We start from the raw sequence: 23,329 nt of genomic DNA, 5'->3' as shown, positions 1-23,329 counted from the left end.
CTCTTGTATTGGTCTTTCAGTGAACAAGTATACACATTTTGTTAGATACATACTTGGGCTGTAGGGCGTGTTCAGCCTTGAGTCACTACCAAACGGTTCTGAATGCGGCTGTACCAGTGTATAACTCCACCAGCAGTGTCTGAGTGTTTCATTCATTCCACATCTTTCCTGGTTCTTGGCATTTTCTATCTTTTTCATTTTATCGGTCTGGTGGGTAAGTGGTGGTATCATCTTGTAATTTTTGTTTCTAATTTTTATTTCCCTTTCTCTGATGACTGTAAAGTTAAGCACCTTTTAAAATATTTGTTGTCCATTTGGCTATCCTCTTTTGCAAAGTACCTGATCAAGTCTTTTGCCTATTTTTATATCAGGTACTTTAGACATGAGTTTTAAAATGAACTTTGTCAAATATGTGTATTGCAGATACCTTCTCCCACTCTGTTGCTTTTTTATTCACTTAATGAACAGTTTTTAATCCTAATATAGTCCAGTGTATCACATTTTTCTTTTATGGTCAGTGCTTTTTATATCCTGTTGAATGAATCTTTGCCTCCTCCAAGGTTGATAAGGCGTTGTCCTAGTCTTTATTTTTAACGCTCTTTTGTTTAATATTTCACACTGAGATCTTCAGTTCACATGAAATTGATTTTTGTGTATGGTATAAGGTAGGGGTTGAACCTTTTTTTCCTCTATATGGATATCCAGTTTACCTACTCTGCTTATTGAAAATATTATCGTTGCCCTACTGCAGTGACATTTTTTCATAAACTAGGTGACCATTTACATGTGGCATTGATTCTGGGCTTGCATTGGTTGCATTGGTCTATTTTTCTGTCTTTGCACCAACCAACATCTGGTCTTAATGACTGTAGCTTTATCATTGGTTCTGGTATCTGGTAATATAAGTCCTCCAGCATTTTTCTTCTCTTCAAGATTGTCTCGGCTAGTCTTGGCCCTTTAAATTTCCACATAAATTTTAGGCTCAGCATGTCAGTTTCCAGACAAAAATGCTAGGATTTTGATTGGAATTATTCTGAATCTATAGATAAATGTGGAGAATTGACAGCTTTATAATACTGAGCCTTCCAGTCCATGAACATGATATATCCCTTCATTTATTTAGATATTTTTTCAATATACTTTTGAGTTTTCAGCGTAGAGATTGTACTCATATTTGGCTAGATTTTTTCCCTAGGTGTTTGATGGTTTTGATGCTATTGTAAACATCATTTTAAAATGTCATTTTCTGTTTGTTGCTGGCTTATAGAAATATAGTTGATTTTTTAATATCAACGTTATATCCAGGAACTTTGCTAAATTCTCCTTTTAACTGTAATGGTTTTTTTTTTAATATACAATCATGTCATCTGTGAGTAATTTGGTTTTATTTCTACTTTTCTAATTCTGTGTCTTTTTGTTGTTGTTGTTGTTGGATTGGATAGGATCTCCAGTGTTGATGATAACTAGTATCCTTATCTCATTCCTGATCTCAGAAGGAAAGCTTAGATATTTCACTGTCAAGTATGATGGCTACTTTAGGGTTTTTGTCTTTTTTAAATAGCTGTTCTTTATCAGATTAATGAAGTTTCTCATCCTTCCTAATGAAGAGGTTTTTTGAACTCATGGATGAGTGTTGTATTGTATCAAATGTTTTCATGTATAATATTTTTGATAATGCTATAATGGCTCAGGAGGAGGACTTAGAATGAAAAGTGCTTACTAAGAATATTTTAATATCACATGGCAGTATGTTTTAAGATAATATATTGTATAGCTAGTGAAAATCTGCACTTCATCCCATAACCACAAGTGATCTGGCTACATCTGTTTTGACACTTTTGTTCTCAGAGTTTGTATAGCTTAAGACCATTGTCTTCTCATTAAGAGTGCTTGGCACAGTAAATTGAAAACAAAAGAGTAAACAGAAGCGTAGTGTATCACTCACTTTGCCAGACTAAACAACTCTGAGTAAGGCCAGCTTTCCCCTCTAGCATAATTTCAGGCTATTAGAGATGCTTCAGTAGTAAAGTTTTCTTTAAAAACACCTACCCACTCTATCTCTTCCTGGTTGCAGGAGGTCCCTTACAGTGGTTGACGGGTGGACAAAGCAAGGAGAAACAGTCCTTTGGCAGATCTTTGGTGGCTCCCTCCTTTCTAAGTAGCTACAAACTTGTGGAGCATTCCTTGCATTTTTTTCCTTTCCATTCGGTCTCCTCTCTCCCATTTTCCTTCCCCAGTCACTGCAAAACCAAAACCAAATTGTGCAGAAGGAGCTGGCCAGGGGGAAACATTCCAGTTCCTTTTTTCTGACCTAAGTACCAGTCTTCTCTGGCTGCTGGTGTGTGCTAGGCAAGGCTAGAGTTTCAGCTAAACCAGAGTAACTGTTCAACAGATTTAGCCTTAGTCCTGACTAGTTTTTAGTAAGTCTCCTTTTAGAAACATGCGAAGGTGGTTTTAGCAGAAGAACCAACCTTGAACTAGTTTGACCATGATGAGAAAGAGGACTTGAATCTCCAGCTAAGGTAGTGGAAGAAACGATCATTCTGGATGAGGGCATGATCCTATCATCTTTCCTGTCCCCTGATACCTCAGGACTGGATTAAGCAAGCTATCTAAACAAGATGTGGCCCATGCAAGAGAAAATGAATTTTTAGAAAGCATAAACTAACATGGACTTCTCTAAAGCTGATCATATGCCCTTTGTTGGTCTGAATTTGGAAATTTGCTATGAGACCTTCTGGCTTTTTATAAAGAAATGTGCATATAAAGATACGTATTAGAATGCTTTCAACCTCTGCCAAGGCTATCGATGGGAGTATCACCAGGGCAGAAGCACTGGATTTGGTTTGTAATATAGTCTAAGTAGACAACACAATGAAAACATATTTTCTTATATTAAAGAAACAAATGACACACTAAGGAATCCACTAAAATTCCACACTAAGGAATTTTAATCCTTTTCTTAATTCCTGGTGTCCAAAATAAGAGGTTCTGTGTTCAGAGAAACCGTGACAGAATTCAAACCCCAGTTCCAATACCTATTAGTTGTATTGGGCAAATCACTTACCTCTTTCTGTCTAATGTTTTCAGTCTATTGGGTAGTAATTATAATTGTTTACAACCCATAGGACTATTTATATATGTAAGTTATATTACTATATGTACATTTCTAAATTATACTTACATTAACAAATTATAAATTACATATGTAATGGGTCTGACGTACAGTGCCTGTCATACTATAACTGCCTAAAAATAATTAGCTACTATTAAACTATACTTCTGCTAATGGGGCCCAGAGTCTTTTTCTTCCTTTGCTGATTAAAACTCATCATACCAGTGAAGGAAAAGAAATGACTTGATAGAATTTATTTTTTAAATGCTTGAGTCACAAGGACAGTCATCTGTTGATCAAGTATCAAAAATATTTTCTGATACTCCTTTATTTTACTTGAAACTACATTAAAATTCTCTGTACTTTTCCAGGTTATTGCATGATAAGTCCTTTTAAGAGGACTGGGAAACAGGCAAGGAATATATTTACTCCCTCTGTTAGGTGAAATCATGGGAAAATACTGCAGTTTAAAGATGTTTAACTTAATTTTTACTTTTATCAAAGTAATATTTGTACACAGTTTTAGAAGTCAGATCGTAGTACAAAGCTTTTAATGAAGAACCGCAGTCTTCAACCTACACCTGGTTCCCACTTCTCAGAGGCAATGATTTTTAACTTTTTAAAACATGTCTCCTGGTTTTTACTGCTGTATGTTTAACATGCTTATACTGCTATTTTAAAAATTGTGTTCATTACCCACTGACTTACTGCTGCAGAAGATAAGAATTTAGCCCTTTGCCATCACACTCCCTTTCCCAAAACGTACACTTCTCTCCCGCAACCCACCCTCACAGTGTGGTTATTCGTAATTTTAGGTGAAATTAGTTGTCTGTGTTTACATCACAGTAATTTTGGAAGTGCACTTACAATTGAGCCGGACAGTATACTGCAGTTTTCCTTTTTTTTGGGGTGCATTGGGTCTTCATTGCAGCACACAGGCTTCTCTCTAGTTGTGGCGTGTGGGCTCCAGGGTACGTGGGCTCTGTAGCTTGTGACTCACGGGCTCTCGTGTTGGGGCGCGGGCTTAGTTTGGGGGATCAAACTCACGTCCCCTGCATTGGAAGGCAGATTCTTTACCACTGGACCAGCAGGGAAGGCCCTACAGTTTTACTTCTGACCCTGAATAGCTGTTTGTGTTTCTGGAGTTAATCATTCTTTTTTTTTTAAATTAGTAATTACTCACTTTTGTTGTTGTTCGTTTTCTCCATACCTGTCACTAGTTCATTCTCAAACTCTCCCTCAAAGTGGGCATTTGCATGTCTCAGGCATTGCGGTTTCTCAGGGAACCTCATGAGGCCACCGCCCTCCTCCGATCCATTTTCTCAAGGAACAGGTTCTGCTCAGGATCTCTTGTCCTGGGTCTTCCTTCCACCTCTCTCCTGTGCCTCAATCCTTTGCTTCCTGGATCCCATGTTTCCTTTTTGTTCTGGTGTAGAACTCTGGTGTAGGAAAAAACACATGGGAGGTGACTTTTTTTTGAGGTCTTATATTTCTGAAAATGTCTTTATTCTCCTCTTACACTTGAGTGATGGTTTGGCTGAATATAAAATTCTAAGTTGGAAATAATTTTTTTCTTTGAATTTTGAAAATACTGCTCTGTTGATTTTCTAGCTTCCGGTGCTGCTCTTGAGTAGTTCAGTGTCATTCTGATTCCTGACCCTTTTTAGGGGACTTTTTTTTTTTTTTTTTTTTTCCTGCCTGGAGGCTTTTAGGATAGTCTCTGTAAAAAGAGCATTAGTCTTTACAGTGATTCCTTTCTCTGTGGTTTAAGTTAGAAATCCTTTCTCTCGTTGTTTTAACCAACATAAATCCTTGCTCTTAGTCACTCTAAAGTTAAAGAAAACCTAAGGGATAACTTAATAAAACTTTTCAAGTACATGTGGTAAAGGTCAAGTATGCAGAGGATGATAACTGTATGTTTAGAAAATGAAAGAAAAATGTACAAACTCCAACAACATAGGTTAGACCATCATTTCACAAACTCTGTTCCATCAGATGGTAAACTCCTCAAACGTTGTATGCCCTCCCCTCCCCTCTCTTTTGTATATTCTCATGGATTATTAGCATATAATTCTAAGAAGTCCTGCAGTAGACCCATTTAAACTGGCTTCACCTAGCATTTCCTAAGTTTATTTGCCCACCAGAATTTTTTTCTTTTTAATTATTTTAAAAGGAACATCATTAACATATGTATAACACAGTTGGGGAAATGCCAGATAAGACATAGACTTTCCTGGCTACAGAAGAGCAATTTAGCATTGGAATGAGTAACCCAGAGAGGCTGTGGACTCTCCTTTTGCAGAGGCCTTTAAAACAGGACATCTGTTTTAGGCGTAATCCTGTTTGAACAATGGGACTTTGCTGCTGTATCTTCCTTTTCCTGTCCCCTAGTGGTAGCGTTGGGGAGCTTTTAGCCTACCTTTTACATGATTCTAGTACTCTGGTTACTCTGGTGACAAAAGTTACCACTACTACCAATAATTACATTTATGGAGAACTTACTGTCTGGCCCTATGCTGGATGCTTTACATGTATTATTTAACTGAATCTTCACAGCAACTCTGTGAGGTCGGCAGTATGGTTATTTACAGATGGGGATAATTAGGGATAAAGAGATCACAAAATTGACAAGAAAGAGGTCGGGATTCAAACCCCGGGCTTCTAACTGGCTACTAGCTCTCCATCTTCAGTTGTTAATGTTCAGAAAAGCAACCTGCAACGAACAAACAAACAAATAAAATACATACATCTGTATTTATTATGTAAAGACTTGGACAGATACGATGCTCGCTTTATGAGACTGTTCCGTAAACCTTTTGATGAATTCGGAGTTTATTACTTGTGTTAGAAACAAATTCTACTACCAATTTCTTTATTCTAATTTGTCAACCAGTAAATGGCTCCTTGCATGAGACGTTTTTCCTTCATAAATTTGATGTCATTCCTGTGTGTTAGTTAAGACCAAGAAGTCTGGATCTGTGAAAATTGGTATAGGTTAAAAAGTCCCCTTTTCAACGTATTTACACATGGTAACGACTTCGTAATACAGTGCGGAGGATGCCCGGGGCGGGAGACAGAGAACCTGGACTCTCGTGGACTCGGCCTCTAGCCCTAGCTCCTGAGCACATCGCTTTGCCTGGTTTTCTTCAACTGCCAGATGAGGAGCTTAGATTATCTCCAAAACGCCCTTTCTGCTCTGACATTTCAGAGTCATTTTTGTCTCTGGATATCGGCTCTTGTAATGGGAGAGGAATTAGGAAATTCACAGGTCAGTTTACACTGCTAAGTGATTTGAATAGATCAGTAAGGAGGGGCTGGATGAATAATATTTATGAGTACCATGACCTTGAACTGAAACAAATGAGAAGAGATTGAAAAAAATCGGTGATTAAGTGTCTTTCTGAGGTCACTTCCAACAAGGCTAGTAAGTTTTAGGCATGTAGGAAAGGCTCTTTCCTGCACCCACTCTTGTTCAGCTTAACATGTTTCTCCAATGAAGCTTCCATTTGAGAATTACCCTTCATAGTGCATCCCCAGCTCCCTGTACCTGGCACATCATAGGTGTTCAGCGAAGGTTCTTCGAAATTAATTGTTATTTAATATAGAACTAGAACATCAGGAAGAGATTTGTTTTTCTAATCAGTATTAAGTTTAGAAAGTCACGTGTGCGGGCTGTGGAGTTTTAGACCATCTGGGTTCATAACCCAGCTGTACTCCTTAGAAGCTGGGTGGTTTTAGGCAAGTTATTTCCATAACTGTGCCTCAGTTTCCTCTTCTTTAAGGGGATTTATAAGTGTACCTGCCTCATAGGGCCATTGTGAGCATTCAGTGAGACAGTGCAAGCATTGTGTTTGGTATAATACTTAGCAGAGATTTAGGGTTCTATTAGTATTAGCTAATGTCATTATTAAGGAGGTACAGCACTTCCCCAGACCTTCTAGCAGAAGTTTTTCTTTTCTTTTCATAAGGGACAACGTAGAACCCCAAAGGTAAACTGTATAGTTCTAGTGCTTGCTTTTTATCATTTAACATCTTTTCTGACCCACTTCCATACTCCCGAATAATGATGCCTCTCAGATGAGAGAAGTTGCTGTATTTTTGCATGATATGTCTTTTTGTTTGACCTACATTATACTTTGGCGTGTTGTGAAGTCTGCTCGTTGAGTATTGTAGAGTTTAAAGCCAAGGTGAAGGTCTGAGATAAATGGCACACGTCTACGTCCTTCCCCACAGCATCTGCCTCAAGACTCCTGCCTGCTTGAAACACACCAAAGGCTGTGAAATTAATGATGTGCCTGACGCAATGCACTCCTGTCACCCAGCTGGAAAGTTAAGACACTGTTACTTATCCCTGAGAAGGACTGTTGTCCATGCAAGCATTTTGTTCATTTGTTCTTTCATGAGTAATTGCATGGAGTAACGAAAAACACCTACTCAACTTACAGCTTGGCAGAAACAGTAGCTTATGTTTTCCGGAGACAAAATTAGAAGCAGGCTCCCTGGACCCCATCTTTAAGTCAAAATAAAATGTCTAGGGAAACCACTGTGCCTCCCAGTAACCATGGCCCCTGTGGAGTAATATTGTTTAGGTCAAGATGTCCCAGAGTAAGAGGACAGGGAGAAGGGAAGGAAAGTGTGTACTGGGATAATATGTTTTCATAGAGATGAAGAGGCAAACTGTTCTTCTTTCTTACTTTGTCCTTCCTATGTAGAAAAAAAGTTTACAGTACCCTAATCTTCCTCCTGCAATTATCAGAAGAGAAAAACTGAGTAGACGTTGTTGAGAGGAGGAGTTACAGCTTAAGCTGTATTTTATTTATGATATTGAAGATTACATCTTTTCTGGGGAGCTTAAGTCTTAGCAAAACTAAACCACTGAGAAAGTATCTTTATTTTTTCCATTTTCACAGAAAAATGAATACTTGTTCTTTCCTTCCCTATAAAATATGATCATTCAGTTGGCAAGCATTTAGTAAACAGCGACTATGCATAAGGCCTAAAAGGAAAACAGAATAATAAGACCCTGTCCTTTGCTCCAGAACTGGAAATCTAACAGCGGAGATATTTATCCAAATAATTATACCAGAGGGAAAGAGAGGTACTCAGTGCTGTGGGAACAGGGAGAATGGAGAGTGTTTTTAAGTTGGAGAATTCGTGGAAGGTTTCATGGAGAAAGTAGCATTTGGACCAGTGTGGGATTCCCCACTACCGTGGGAAAGACAGACGGGAATTGTGACGGGTGGTGCTGAGGGACAGGGGGAGGATGAACAGCTTCAGGAAGCAGCATGAACAGAGATGAGCGGACTAGACAGTACAGAGTGTCTGCCCTGGGCACACAGTGTGATGCGCCCAAGCACAGGACTGATGAGAATGGGGGTGAGGTCTGGGATCCCGAGTGGAAAATGACACTGAAAAAGTAAGTCAGACTGTCAGGGAGGGCCTTGAATGCCACGCAAAGACTTTTCAATTTATGATGTAGGTCAGTGCTTCCCCTGCTTTTCCACCAAAAATTGCCCTTAGTAGAAGAGGACAACAAAGTCAGCGTTCTCGGGGGAGGAGGGGAGGGATGAATAGGTGGAGCACGGCGGGTGTTTAGAGCAGTGAAACCATCCTGTGTGCTACTGTGATGGTGGATACTTGACATTACGCATTTGTCAAAACCATGGAATGAACAACACAGAGAATGGATTCTACTGTAAGCTGTGGGTTTTAGTTCATCATACTGTATCACTCTTGGTTCATCAGTTTTGTCAGCAAGCACACCACACTAATGCAAGAGTTAATAATAGGGGAAATGCATGTTAATAATAGGGGAAACTCTGTGTTTCAGGGTTTGTGGGGGAGGGAGAAAGGGAAAAGGGTATATGAGAACTTTGTAGTTTCTGCTCAATTTTTAAGTAAACCTAAAGCTGCTTTTAAAATAGTCTATTTTTTTTTAAATAGCATTCTTTTAGCCGTGAAATGTACTACAAGTATAAAGTTTTTTTTTAGGAGTTTCATAGTATATCTTTAAAATCACATGAATTTTTTGCTCTGTTTATTTATACATAAATAACTATTTTATCATTAAAATTTTCCCTGAAACTTTTCAATAAAATAAATGACCCCTAGGGATATGATTCCTGTGTTGAGAAGCCTGACATTGGTTGGCAGGCAGTCACTGAAGTCATATGTTAAAAGTGAAACAAAAATAAACCAGTAAAATGATGAGCAAACAATTTTTCTTGCAACCCAGACGTTTTTTGCATCCTTATTTTCATTTCCCAGTATTCATACAGAAGCATATACACTAACTTTAACTCAGTCAACCTTTACTTTGTCTACTGAAGAACTTTGCAATAGGCCTGATGAGAAATAGTTGATGAACCCACTTTTGTGGATATTGCAGTTGAGACAAGAGAGGTGTATTTTGATAGGAAAGTAATATATACTAAGAAAAATGGATAGAGAAATAGAAAATAAACATGCTGAGGAGATGGGCAAAGTAAATGGAGTGACGTGGGTTAGGTAGGTTTAGATGAAATTTGTTCAGTGGCTGCCCCTGTCATTAGGAGCACACACTTTTTTCTGGATGTCATTGAGACCCCGTATGACGTTTAAGCTATCACCAGTGTAGCGTTTGTACTGTAACACAGATAACTTCAAGTTGTTTGGGTACTTATTCATGTAGATATTCAGACATGTGAACCCAAACCGTGCCTGATGAGTCCTCTTGGAACCACTGAATCACATTCACAGCACTAGTCTCCTTATTTGTGTTTTCAAGGCGCTTTGTTTTTCTTATGAAGACCACAGCTGGAATCTTTAACCTCTTGCAAGAGTCAGCCTTTGAGAGCTACATTCTTTAGCTCTCTGCTTGCTGGGAAAAAACAAGAGGCCCATTCCCAGATACCCTTAGGAAAGTCATCCTGCTCTGATGAGAGCAGGGCTGTTTGTAGAACATTGATATGGGTGTGCCGTACACGTGACACTATTAGAGGGTCCTCATCTGTGATGTCCAGGTAAGGGGTGACTTCCCTCCATTAGTTCAACAGCCTGGACGGCACTAAGAAGGTGGCTATGTTCTCTTCTCTCCTCATGATCACCTAGGTGACGTCACTTGACCCAAGACTCTTTCTGTTCCCTTTCTGTGGATCTTTACAAGATGGCACTGTCCTCCAGGACTAACGTCATAACTATTCTTTTCTCCATTTCAGAAATTACCATGGTGGACACAGAGATGCCATTTTGGCCCACCAACTTTGGGATCAGCTCCGTGGATCTTTCTGTGATGGACGACCACTCCCACTCCTTTGACATCAAGCCCTTCACCACCGTTGATTTCTCCAGCATTTCTGCTCCACACTATGAAGACATTCCGTTCCCAAGAGCTGACCCAATGGTTGCGGATTATAAGTATGACCTGAAACTCCAAGAGTACCAAAGTATGAGGTTTATTTCACTTTTCAGACTACTGAGACTAGAATTGGACTAATCTCTCATTCACACTGGGGTAAATGCTCCAGAGACTAAAGCCTATAGTGAAGCCATTTACCATTCATTTATTCACCCATTTATCCATGAAGTAGTGGGCATTTATAATTGACCAAAAGCGAAGGTAGTGTGTGAACACCCCAGATCATCTTTCTCTGCCCCGCCCCTTCCTTCCTGCCTCCTTTCTTTCTTTTCTTCTTTCCTTCTCAGGGACATTTTCCAGCATGATTACCTTGCCAGGTGCATCTCAGGCTAAGAGTCCATCCCCCCCAAACTTTGAATTCTTTTTTCCACTTGTAAGTAGATAAGGAACATTTTGTCACTTTTTATAACTTATCTCTAAATCACTATTGCATCTTTACTAATTCTGCAGTTTGAACAGCTTACAGTGAAACCTATTTTTCAGCACAAATTTAAATGTTGACATTGTAGGCTGTTGATAAATCTCCATGCCATTAACGCAATTCACATCAAGCCATCAGACTCAAGAAAAACTAAAACTGCACTTTTCAAGATTAAATTTCTGTGATGCTCTTTCCTTGATTTTTATCTCTTTGCTGATATGCTGTGTTTCCAGAGCCACCACCATGTAACTGCAGCCATTACTTGACAATAAGTAAGAACTTCCTGTAGTTCTAGTTTTTTTTTTTTAAGATAAATGATATACTTGGTTATATTTATAGGTGTGGCTTTCAGTTGGAGCCTGATATGAAAATTTAACAGGCCTGATCCTGACCAACGGAAAGATAGTGCTTGCCTTCCATAGTGCCTCTCTCTATCAGAGATCATTTTACAAACCATCTTTTCTGACTCAACATTGATGGGAACCTGGTCTCTTATTTTTCATGTACCTTCAAGCTGGGCTTACCATACCTTTTCATGGCAGTGTTCCTTCTGTTTCCTTTGCAAGAGTGGTTTTAAAACACTTCTAAAATGCAACATTTAAATTAAAATGTATAATTTAATATTGTCACGAATGCCAAATACAGCACATTACGTAGCAAAATAACCTTAATGATCTCAAATACCATATGTTGCCTGTTAGAGCTTTAGTATTACGAGGTATTAGACAGTCATAGAACCACAAAGTTAAAAGTTAACCACAAAGTTAACCCCATTTTTTTCACAGGTGGGGCTCAGAGGTGTTGCGACTTGACTGTGATTACAAAGCCTACTTTTTCCTGTGTATTTTTCATGTTCCATAGTTCATCTAACTTAAATAATAAAATAATGGCAGTAAGGTGCCCTGTTGCTTGTTGAGCAGTTTTTCATGTGATAATTACCTGCTCATGTTTTTCTATACACAGGTGCAATCAAAGTGGAGCCTGCATCCCCACCTTACTATTCTGAAAAGACTCAGCTGTACAATAAGCCTCACGAAGAGCCTTCCAACTCCCTCATGGCAATTGAATGCCGTGTCTGTGGGGATAAAGCTTCAGGGTTCCACTATGGAGTTCATGCTTGTGAAGGATGCAAGGTAAAAAAAAATTTTTTCTTTTTTGAAATAATTTGCTGAAAATGTACCTATTATGTCATTTCCTGTTGCAAACAGATGGCAAAGAACTGAGGTAACATTGTCAAGGTTTTAAATATTTTTGGTAAAACCCATTCTTCAAATGATATAATACTTGAAAACCTAAGAAAATTGTTCAAAGCAAGGCTGCTTTGCCTCACTTCCCTTTTTCCAAAGTGGTCCTATGCAGCACCATCTAATTTGAACCTTGCATTTTGCAGATTAAAAAAAAAAAAAAAGTCACTTGTTCAAGGTATCATGGAAAGACAGTGATGAGCTGACCCAGACCAGTACCCGGATTTCCTGAATATTCTATTATTGTTTTTCACTATACCATGGAATATTCTGTGTATGTAAGACCCGATAGATAGATAGATAGATAGATAGATAGATAATCTTCATTTGAGCCTTAGCACGGTCCTATAAAGTCAAGCTTATTTATGGCCACTTTACAGGTGTAGAAATCATTAATCAGTGAGACTTGCCCATCGTCATCCATCAGTAAGTGGCAGAGCCAGGACCAGAACATATATCTTATGACTCCTAAACCAATGCTCTGTGCTTTCTTATTCCAGCATCAGTTTGAGCTATGTGTTATGAGCAGGCAAAGCGATGTAACTATTTTGGAAAGGAGGTACTCTTTCTCCTCACCTCTTTTCTTTGTGAAAAAGGGTATTTTGGAAAGTTAATTTAGTAATATTCTGCCCAATTATTAAGAAAATGTTAATCTACTCATATTTTATTTTATTTTTATTTTTTAAATTTAATTAATTAATTTATTTATTTATTTGGCTGCATTGTGTCTTCATTGCTGTGCGCGGGCTTTCTTTAGTTGTGGTGAGCGGGGGCTGCTCTTCATTGTATTGCGTGGGCTTCTCACTGTGGTGGCTTCTCTTGTTGTAGAGCACAGGGCTCTAGGCGCGTAGGCTTCAGTAGTTGAGGCACGCAGACTCAGTAATTGTGGCTCATGGGCTCTAGAGCACAGGCTCCGTAGTTGTGGCACACGGGCTTAGCTGCTCCACGGCATGTGGGATCTTCCTGGGCCAGGGCTCGAACCTGTGTCCTCTGCATTGGCAGGCGGATTCTTAACCACTGCGCCACCAGCGAAGTCCCTCTACTCATATTTTAAAATGTAGTTAGTCTTTTAAAAGAATTAATTCTAATAGGCTCAATGAATAAAATAGTAATCGAATAGTACTTATTATATACTCCAGGGCTCAGAATAAATTATTCATAAATACTTACCTTATAAAATAATGCTGCTTATAAAAGGTAAGATGAGATTCAATCCTCAGTTGGGCCTTTTTGTTCAGAATAAAGATATATGACAGCAGTTAGGTAGGTGTTAGAATATCTGGGTTCCTAACTGGACCATGGACCAAAAAAGGAAGTTAATATTTACTGAATTTCTACTATGCGCCAGATATTGTGCAAGATGCTTTTGCATATTATCATTTTTAAACCATATTCTGCCTAAGTTTTCACATCTATAAAATGATGGTGTTGAATTAGATGATCTCTAAAACCTCTTGAGTCCAATAGTTTATTACTCCGAAGGCAACTTAATAAAGTGAATGAGACAAGCTAGTGGTCACCTGGCCACTTGCCCAAGTTCCCTAACCAATCACATGAGCACTTCAGCCCTCAGACACCTCGTGTGTAAAACAACTTGGTTAGATTAGCTCCCCAAGGGCTTCTTATTCATCTCTAAGTTCTAAAATTCCAAAATGACTCCTTGAAATACTACTGGCAAGAGATGGCTTTCGTTTAAAACACGAAAACCCATTCATTCTGTGATTGAAACCAAACTAAAATATCTGTGATCTTATATGAAATCATTATGTTCCCAAGGAGTAGAAAGAGCATGTCATTTTGTTGAGTTAGATTTATATAATTTTGAGTAAATTGTGGCTAAATTCTGAGAAATACCCAAAGAAATCATTCACTTTTGGTCATCTCGGTAATTTATGCTGATAAATAAATAAAAGTCTGGTTGGTTAAGTTTCCACAATAAATTATTATTTTTATGGGCTGGTAAAACACTTAGAAAACTAGAAGGCTTAAACAAATAGTTTCACTGTGATTCTATTCATCAGATATTTGTAGAGAGGTTTTTTTTTTCTTTCTGAAATTTTTTTTTAATTTTTTTAATTTAATTTTATTTTTTTATACAGTAGGTTCTTATTAGTCATCAATTTTATACACATCAGTGTATACATGTCAATACCAATCGCCCAATTCATCACACCACCACCACCATCCCCCCGTGGCTTTCCCACCTTAGTGTCCATACGTTTGTTCTCTACATCTGTGTCTCAACTTCTGCCCTGCAAACCGGTTCATCTGTACCATTTTTCTAGGTTCCACCTACATGCGTTAATATACGATATTTGTTTTTCTCTTTCTGACTTACTTCACTCTGTATGACAGTCTCTACATCCATCCACGTCTCAACAAATGACCCAATTTCGTTCCTTTTTATGGCTGAGTAATATTCCATTGTATATATGTACCACATCTTCTTTATCCATTCGTCTGTCGATGGGCATTTAGGTTGCTTCCATGTCCTGGCTATTGTAAATAGTGCTGCAATGCACATTGGGGTGCATGTGTCTTTTTGAATTATGGTTTTCTCTGGGTATATGCCCAGTAGTGGGATTGCTGGATCATATGGCAATTCTATTTTTAGTTTTTTAAAGAACCTCCATACTGTTCTCCATAGTGGCTGTATCAATTTACATTCCCACCAACAGTGCAAGAGGGTTCCCTTTTCTCCACACCCTCTCCAGCATTTGTTGTTTGTACATTTTCTGATGATGCCCATTCTAACTGGTGTGAGGTGATACCTCATTGTAGTTTTGATTTGCATTTCTCTAATAATTAGTGATGTTGAGCGGCTTTTCATGTGCTTCTTAGCCATCTGTATGTCTTCTTTGGAAAAATGTCTATTTAGGTCTTCTGCCCATTTTTGGATTGGGTTGTTTGTTTCTTTAATATTGAGCTGCATGAGCTGTTTATATATTTTGGAGATTAACCCTTTGTCTGTTGATTCGTTTGCAAATATTTTCTCCCATTCTGAGGGTTGTCTTTTCGTCTTGTTTATGGTTTCCTTTTCTGTGCAAAAGCTTTTAAGTTTCATTAGGTCCCATTTGTTTATTTTTGGTTTTATTTCCATTACTCTATGAGGTGGATCAAAAAAGATCTTGCTGTGGGATTCCCTGGTGGCGTACTGGTTGAGAGTCTGCCCGCCGATGCAAGGGACACGGGTTCCTGCCCCGGTCCAGGAAGATCCCACATGCTGCAGAGTGGCTGGGCCCGTGAGCCATGGCCACCGAGCCTGCGCGTCCAGAGCCTGTGCTCCGCAACGGGAGAGGCCACAACAGTGAGAGGCCCGCGTACCGCAGAAAAAAAAAAAAAAAAAAAAAAAGATCTTGCTGTGATTTATGTCAAAGAGTGTTCTTCCTATGTTTTCCTCTAAGAGTTTTATAGTGTCCGGTCTTACATTTAGGTCTCGAATCCATTTTGAGTTTCTTTTTGTGTATGGTGTTAGGGAGTGTTCTGATTTCATTCTTTTACATGTAGCTGTCCAGTTTGCCCAGCACCACTTATTGAAGAGACTGTCTTTTCTCCATTGTATATCCTTGCCTCCTTTGTCATAGATTAGTTGACCATAGGTGCGTGGGTTTATCTCTGGGCTTTCTATCTTGTTCCATTGATCTATGTTTCTGTTTTTGTGCCAGTACCATATTGTCTTCATTACTGTAGCGTTGTAGTATAGTCTGAAGTCAGGGAGTCTAATTCTTCCAGCTCTGATTTTTTCCCTCAAGACTGCTTTGGCTATTCAGGGTCTTTTGTGTCTCCATACAAATTTTAAGATTTTTTGTTCTAGTTCTGTGAAAAATGCCATTGGTAATTTGATAGGGATTGCATTGAATCTGTAGATTGCTTTGGGTAGTATAGTCATTTTCACAATATTGATCCTTCCAATCCAAGAACATGGTATATCTCTCCATCTGTTGGTATCATCTTTAATTTCTTTCATTAGTGTCTTATAGTTTTCTGCATACAGGTCTTTTGTCTCCCTAAGTAGGTTTATTCCTAGGTATTTTATTCTTTTTGTTACAGTGGTATAAGGGAGTGTTTCCTTAATTTCTCTTTCAGATTTTTCATCATTAGTGTATAGGAATGCAAGAGATTTCTGTGCATTAATTTTGTATCCTGCAACTTTACCAAATTCATTGATTAGCTCTAGTAGTTTTCTGGTGGCATTTTTAGGATTCTCTATGTATAGTATCATGTCATCTGCAAACAGTGGCAGTTTTACTTCTTCTTTTCCAATTTGTATTCCTTTTATTTCTTTTTCTTCTCTGATTGCCATGGCTAGGACTTCCAAAACTATGTTGAATAATAGTGGTGAGAGTGGACATCCTTGTCTTGTTCCTGATCTTAGAGGAAATGCTTTCATTTTTCACCATTGAGAATGATGTTTGCTGTGGGTTTGTCATATATGGCCTTTATTATGTTGAGGTAGGTTCCCTCTTTGCCCACTTTCTGGAGAGTTTTTATCATAAATGGGTGTTGAATTTTGTAAAAGCTTTTTCTGCATCTATTGAGATGATCATATGGTTTTTATTCCTTAATTTGTTAATGTGGTGTATCATATTGATTGATTTGTGTATATTGAAGAATCCTTGCATCCCTGGGATAAATCCCACTTGATCATCTTGTATGATCCTTTTAATGTGTTGTTGGATTATGTTTGCTAGTATTTTGTTGAGGATTTTTGCATCTATATTCATCAGTGATATTGGTCTGTAATTTTCTTTTTTTGTAGTATCTTTGTCTGATTTTGGTATCAGGGTGATGGTGGCCTCATAGAATGAGTTTGGGAGTGTTCCTTCCTCTGCAATTTGTTGGAAGAGTTTGAGAAGGATGGGCATTAGCTCTTCTCTAAATGTTTGGTAGAATTCACCTGTGAAGCCATCTGGTCTGGACTTTTTTTTTTTTTTTTGTGGTATGCGGGCCTCTCACTGTTGTGGCCTCTCCCGTTGCGGAGCACAGGCTCCGGACGCGCAGGCTCAGCAGCCATGGCCCACGGGCCCAGCCGCTCCGCGGCATATGGGATCCTCCCAGACCGGGGCACGAACCCGTATCCCCTGCATCGGCAGGCGGACTCTCAACCACCGCGCCACCAGGGAGGCCCTGGTCTGGACTTTTGTTTGTTGGAAGATTTTTAATCACAGTTTCAATTTCATTACTTGTGATTTGTCTGTTCATATTTTCTATTTCTTCCTGGTTCAGTCTTGGAAGGTTATACCTTTCTAAGAATTTGTCCATTTCTTCCAGGTTGTCTATTTTATTGGCATAGAGTTGCTTGTAGTAGTCTCTTAGGATGCTTTGTATTTCTGCGGTGTCTGTTGTAACTTTTCCTTTTTCATTTCTAATTTTATTGATCTGAGTCCTCTCCCTCTTTTTCTTGATGAGTCTGGCTAATGATTTATCAATTTTGTTTATCTGCTTAAAGAACCAGCTTTTAGTTTTATTGATCTTTGCTATTGTATTCTTTGTTTGTATTTCATTTATTTCTGCTCTGATCTTTTTGATTTCTTTCCTTCTGCTAACTTTGGGTTTTGTTTGTTCTTCTTTCTCTAGTTCCTTCAGGTGTAAGGTTAGATTGTTTATTTGAGATTTTTCTTGTTTCTTGAGGTAGGCTTGTATAGCTATAAAATTCCCTCTTAGAACTGCGTTTGCTGCATCCCATAGGTTTTGGATCATCATGTTTTCATTGTCATTTGTCTCTAGGTATTTTTTTATTTCTTCAGTGATCTCTTGGTTATTTAGTAACGTATTGTTTAGCCTCCATGTGTTTGTGTTTTTTACGTTTTTTCCCCTGTAATTCATTTCTAATCTCATAGCATTGTGATCAGAAAAGATGATTGATATGATTTCAATTTTCTTAAATTTACTGAGGATTGATTTGTGACCCAAGATGTGATCTATCCTGGAGAATGTTCCATGCACACTTGAGAGGTGTAATCTGCTGTTTTTGGATGGAATGTCCTATAAATATCAATTAAATCTATCTGGCCTATTGTGTCATTTAAAGCTTCTGTTTCCTTATTTATTTTCATTTTGGATGATCTCTGACCATTGGTGTAAGTGAGGTGTTAAAATCCCCCACTATTGTTGTGTTACTGTCGATTTCCTCTTTTATAGCTGTTAGCAGTTGCCTTATGTATTGAGGTGCTCCTATATTTAGAATAGTTATATCTTCTTCTTGGATTGATCCCTTGGTCATTATGTAGTGTCCTTCCTGTCTCTTGTAACATTCTTTATTTTAAAGTCTATTTTATCTGATAGGAGTATTTCTATTCCAGCTTTCTTTTGATTTCCATTTGCATGGAATACGTTTTTCCATTCCTTCACATTCAGTCTGTATGTGTCCCTAGGTCTGAAGTGGGTCTCTTGTAGACAGCATATATATAGGTCTTGTTTTTGTATCCATTCAGCAAGCCTGTGTCTTTTGGTTGGAGCATTTAATCCATTCACGTTTAAGGTAATTATTGATATGTATGTTCCTATGACCATTTTCTTAATTGTTTTGGGTTTGTTTTTGTAGGTCCTTTTCTTCTCTTCTGTTTCCCACTTAGAGAAGTTCCTTTAGCATTTGTTGTAGAGCTGGTTCGGTGGTGCTGAATTCTCTTAGCTCTTGCTTGTCTGTAAAGCTTTTGATTTCTCCATCGAATCTGAATGAGATCCTTGCTGGGTAGAGTAATCTTGGTTGTAGGTTCTTTCCTTTCATCACTTTAAGTATATCATGCCACTCCCTTCTGGCTTGTAGCATTTCTGCTGAGAAATCAGCTGTTAACCTTATGGGAGTTCCCTTGTATGTTATTTGTTGTTTTTCCCTTGCTGCTTTCAATAATTTTTCTTTGTCTTTGACTTTTGCCAATTTTATTACTATGTGTCTCTGCATGTTTCTCCTTGGGTTTATCCTGTATGGGACTCTCTGTGCTTCCTGGACTTGGGTGGCTATTTCCTTTCCCATGTTAGGGAAGTTTTCAAGTATAATCTCTTCAGATATTTTCTCGGGTCCTTTCTCTCTCTCTTCTCCTTCTGGGACCCCTATAATGTGAATGTTGTTGCATTTAATGTTGTCCCAGAGGTCTCTTAGGCTGCCTTCATTTCTTTTCATTCTTTTTTCTTTATTCTGTTCCGCAGCAGTGAATTCCACCATTCTGTCTTCCAGGTCACTTATCAGTTCTTCTGCCTCAGTTATTCTGCTATTGATTCCTTCTAGTGTATTTTTCATTTCAGTTATTGTATTGTTCATCTCTGTTTGTTTGTTCTTTAATTCTTCTAGGTCTTTGTTAAACATTTCTTGCATCTTCTCGATCTTTGCCTCCATTCTTTTTCCGAGGTCCTGGATCATCTTCACTATCATTATTCTGAATTCTTTTTCTGGAAGGTTGCCTATCTCCACTTCATTTAGTTGTTTTTCTGGGGTTTTATCTTGTTCCTTCATCTGTTACATAGCCCTCTGCCTTTTCATCTTGTCTATCTTTCTGTGAATGTGGTTTTTGTTCCACAGGCTGCAGGATTGTTGTTCTTCTTGCTTCTGCCTGTAGAGAGTTTTAACATTTCTGAGAACAGCTAAAAACTGAAAGACAAATATTGTAAGAAGCTAAGTTCTGAGGGCATAAAAACTTAGAAGGTAAAAGAAAGCAAAGAGGAAAAGTAGCAAAAAGAAAACAGGGAGGAGAAAACCCAAGTGCCCTCGAGTTACAAACAGAAATGTTCTAAGGCAAAAATGGAGAATAAACACTTAAAACCTGACGAATCTAGGGGAGTCCTTCACCTACCAGAGATAAACAAATAAAGAAAAGCAGTAGAAAAAAATTAACAGTATTGTAAAGTAACCTGCAGTAACTTGGAAACCATCCAAAATATGGATTACAGACTTCCTAGACTAAAATGCAAGGAAGGTTATGCTATCCTTGGAAGGGAAAATAGACATCTGGTCATTTTAAAGATAAGAACAAGAAAAATGTTAGAGGAATAATGTAATTTGGCTTCTCCAAGTATAAGTCATCATTTCTCAAATTGTGGTCTGGGAATGGGGTCCCTAAGACCCTTTCAAGACACCCATGAGGTTGACGCTATTTTCATAATAACAATAAGTTGTTATTTACCTTTTTCATTCTCATTCTCTCAGGAGTGTAAGTGGAGTGTTCTAGAAACTACATGACATGGAATGTTAGCATAGTTCTGATGCCTGATGGAATGTGGCCTGTGTGTTCTTGTACATAGTAATTTCTCAGGTTTTATTTCTAGTCTGATCAATGCTAGTAGGTATAGCCCACATAAACAAAAGCTCTTTGGAAACCTCAACAATTTGTACAAGAGTAAAGGGATATGGGCTTCCCTGATGGTGCAGTGGTTGAGAGTCCGCCTGCCGATGCAGGGGACACGGGTTCGTGCCCCGGTCCGGGAAGATCCCACATTCCGCGGAGTGGCTGGGCCCATGAGCCATGGCCACTGAGCCTGCGCGCCCTATGGAGTTAAACAAAATTGCTGCCACCCTCTGAATGCAGCTAAATTAGACCAGTGGCCGTCAGTAATCAAAGATATCACCTTAGCTCATCAACAATACTCAGTGAAAATGAAATTAACACATGTGTTACACTCACCTGTATGTATTTTCTGAAAGGTGCTTTGGCAATTTAACATTTGTCATTTCAGTAGAATGTGGGATATACCCATAATTAAAATACAGTTGACCACAAACCTGCAAACTAATTTATGGATTGCAAAAAATAGTTATAATCCTTAAGATAATTGTCAGTAAGTCTTCTTAAACAGCTTTACAATGCCAGTGGAACAGGTTTATGTTGGTGATCCTTGCCAAAATTCAGATAGGAATAAAAAGATTGGGTTTGGATTACAGGGAAACAGTGATGGAGTATTTGGTTATTAACATTACAGATTTAGGTAATGTATAACCTGTAGCTACTGAAAGACTAATAAACTCTACAGCTTGCAAAGCTGGCATTTATTGCTTACAAATTGGACACTTATTTTTTTCTCTAGTAGGTTTTCATCATATTTTTGTGCCTTTAGTGAAAGATCATTTTAGAGCCATAGACTTAGCTAAAGGCATAAGGAAGCACAATCTACCATACAATACAGTGTAATCTGTTTTTGTATTTCTATGTATTTTTTGTATCCTACCTCAGAAAGAGTTTTTAGTATATTCCCATGTGCCAGTGGCAGCTCGTTGATTCACCCTCTGTGGGCCATACCATTTCATGATAAAGCTGAATGCAGGCCCAACACAGGGCGTTTAATCTCATTGTAAACTTAACAGTACCACTCTTAGGTCTCATTGCACCTGAAGTTTTTTTTTTTTTTTTTTTTTTTGCGGTACACGGGCCTTTCACTGTTGTGGCCTCTCCCGTTGCGGAGCACAGGCTTAGCGGCCATGGCTCACGGGCTCAGCCGCTCTGAGGCATGTGGGATCTTCCCGGACGGGGGCACGAACCCATGTCCCCTGCATCGGCAGGCGGACTCTCAACCACTGCGCCACCAGGGAAGCCCGCACCTGAAGTTTTGTTACTTGTAAAGCAATGAAGGAGCAGTTGGAGAAATTTTTTTTAAAGCAGAAAAAACAAAAAATGGGCATTACATTCTCACAAGCAAATATGAAGACTTTATAATAAAAATATACACAAAACCATTTTCTGAAATGGTGACTGATGCATCTCCATCACACCAGTTCACATACTTCATGATAATCAGAACTGTGAGCTGTTGAAATTGCACATCATTTTATGGACACTGACACAATAAAAAAGAGTGTTGTTAGTGTTTCTTTATTGGCAATATGAAGAAACTTTTGAGAAGCCTGCTTCATTCTTCAAGTCAAGAAATAATTTTACAGAAGAAACACTGAGAGGCTTGTATCTTCCTCTCTAGATTTCTTGAAAGAGTCAAATTGCAAGAAAACAGTTGGTTATCATGAACTTAGTCTTAAAAGAAAAGTAAAAGTAAATTCCAAGCTTGTGCTGGAGTCTGTATATATTTAGTTCAAGATTTTAGGTGTATAGTCAGTACGTAAATGATATACAGAGTGATTACCCTTCAACACTGGAATCATTACAAAAAGAATATGATACACTTTGAAAGACATCATAGGAGTCAAAACAAAAAATTACATTATAAGAGTTAAGCTTAAAAAACATAGTTCTCACATTAAAAAGCCTTCCTCTCCAACCATGCCAAATAGGTGAGTACTCTGGGACCTGTCAGCTAGCCAAGCAGCATTTTCAACCACTAATATTAGGTTTTAACAGTGAACATCAGAGAAGCAGTCAAGGATATCATAAAATATATATGGTCACGATGGCAAAAATCAAAACAAAATTTCTCACCAATATTTATCAGTGACAACAGTTCTGTACTTTAGCCTTGTATGAATCATTGGGGGAAAATGGCTTTTAAATATTCAAAGCTTCTTATAACCCTTTGAGAATTAAAGAGGCTTAACTTTCCAGCATACCCTACATAGGACATACCGTTTGAGATATTAGTGATCTCACAAGAGGTAGGGAAAACTCTCCAAAACATTAATAACAAAACAAACAAACAAACAAAATCCTAGGTCTTGAGATGTAGCTGCAGGCATACTTGGAGGGGCAGGGCAGAGTTTCCTCATGATAGATGCCCATAGAAATACTGAGGTGCAGCATTGCCCTACAGGTAGTTGCCTATGTCAGTATTCTGAGCTGTCAGTGAGGAGAAGCTGAGTCTGGGGCTTCTGAGTTGAGCCACAATTCTCAAGAGAGTCTGAAATAGTCATAAGCCAGTGGCACTCCTGGCTTTCAACAGAAGGATCTTTAAATTCTCTTTGGAGGAAAGAATTCCCAATTTAGACTCTGTAGGATTCTCACAGTTTAAGGTCAAGAAATGAGTTCAAAATAAAATGTCAGCAAACACATAAGTAGGCAATCAACTTGATGACATTCACCAGAAGTAAACAAATAAAAAAGCAGACTTAGACCTCTCCACCCCTACCCAAGGAAAGCAGATATTGGAATTGCCTGATACAGAATGTACAACAGCTGTGTATGAATTGTTCAAAGATAGAGGGCAGAATCATAGCAATGAATGAGCAATAATAGACTATCTGACCAACAGCTTTGAAAACAGGTGAAACTTCTAAAAGTGAA

At 38.4% G+C, this 23,329-nt stretch overlaps 1 protein-coding gene across 1 annotated transcript in view; it reads left to right on the top strand.

Moving 5' to 3' along the window:
* Positions 1–23,329, top strand: part of PPARG (peroxisome proliferator activated receptor gamma) — a gene marked incomplete at its 5' end in the record, with an annotated part of 71,445 nt that overhangs the window by 9,497 nt on the left and 38,619 nt on the right. Inside the window, 2 exons of the mRNA XM_079712100.1 lie at positions 10,312–10,539; positions 11,896–12,065. Of these exons, the coding sequence (XP_079568226.1) occupies positions 10,312–10,539; positions 11,896–12,065 (398 nt within the window). The remainder of the gene's footprint in view (positions 1–10,311; positions 10,540–11,895; positions 12,066–23,329) is intronic.

The sequence above is a fragment of the Hyperoodon ampullatus genome (assembly GCF_949752795.1).
Source record: "Hyperoodon ampullatus genome assembly, chromosome: 10".
Taxonomy (NCBI): Eukaryota; Metazoa; Chordata; class Mammalia; order Artiodactyla; family Ziphiidae; genus Hyperoodon; species Hyperoodon ampullatus.
Note: the sequence above shows the minus strand (reverse complement) of the source record. Positions and strands in the feature narration are given on the sequence as shown.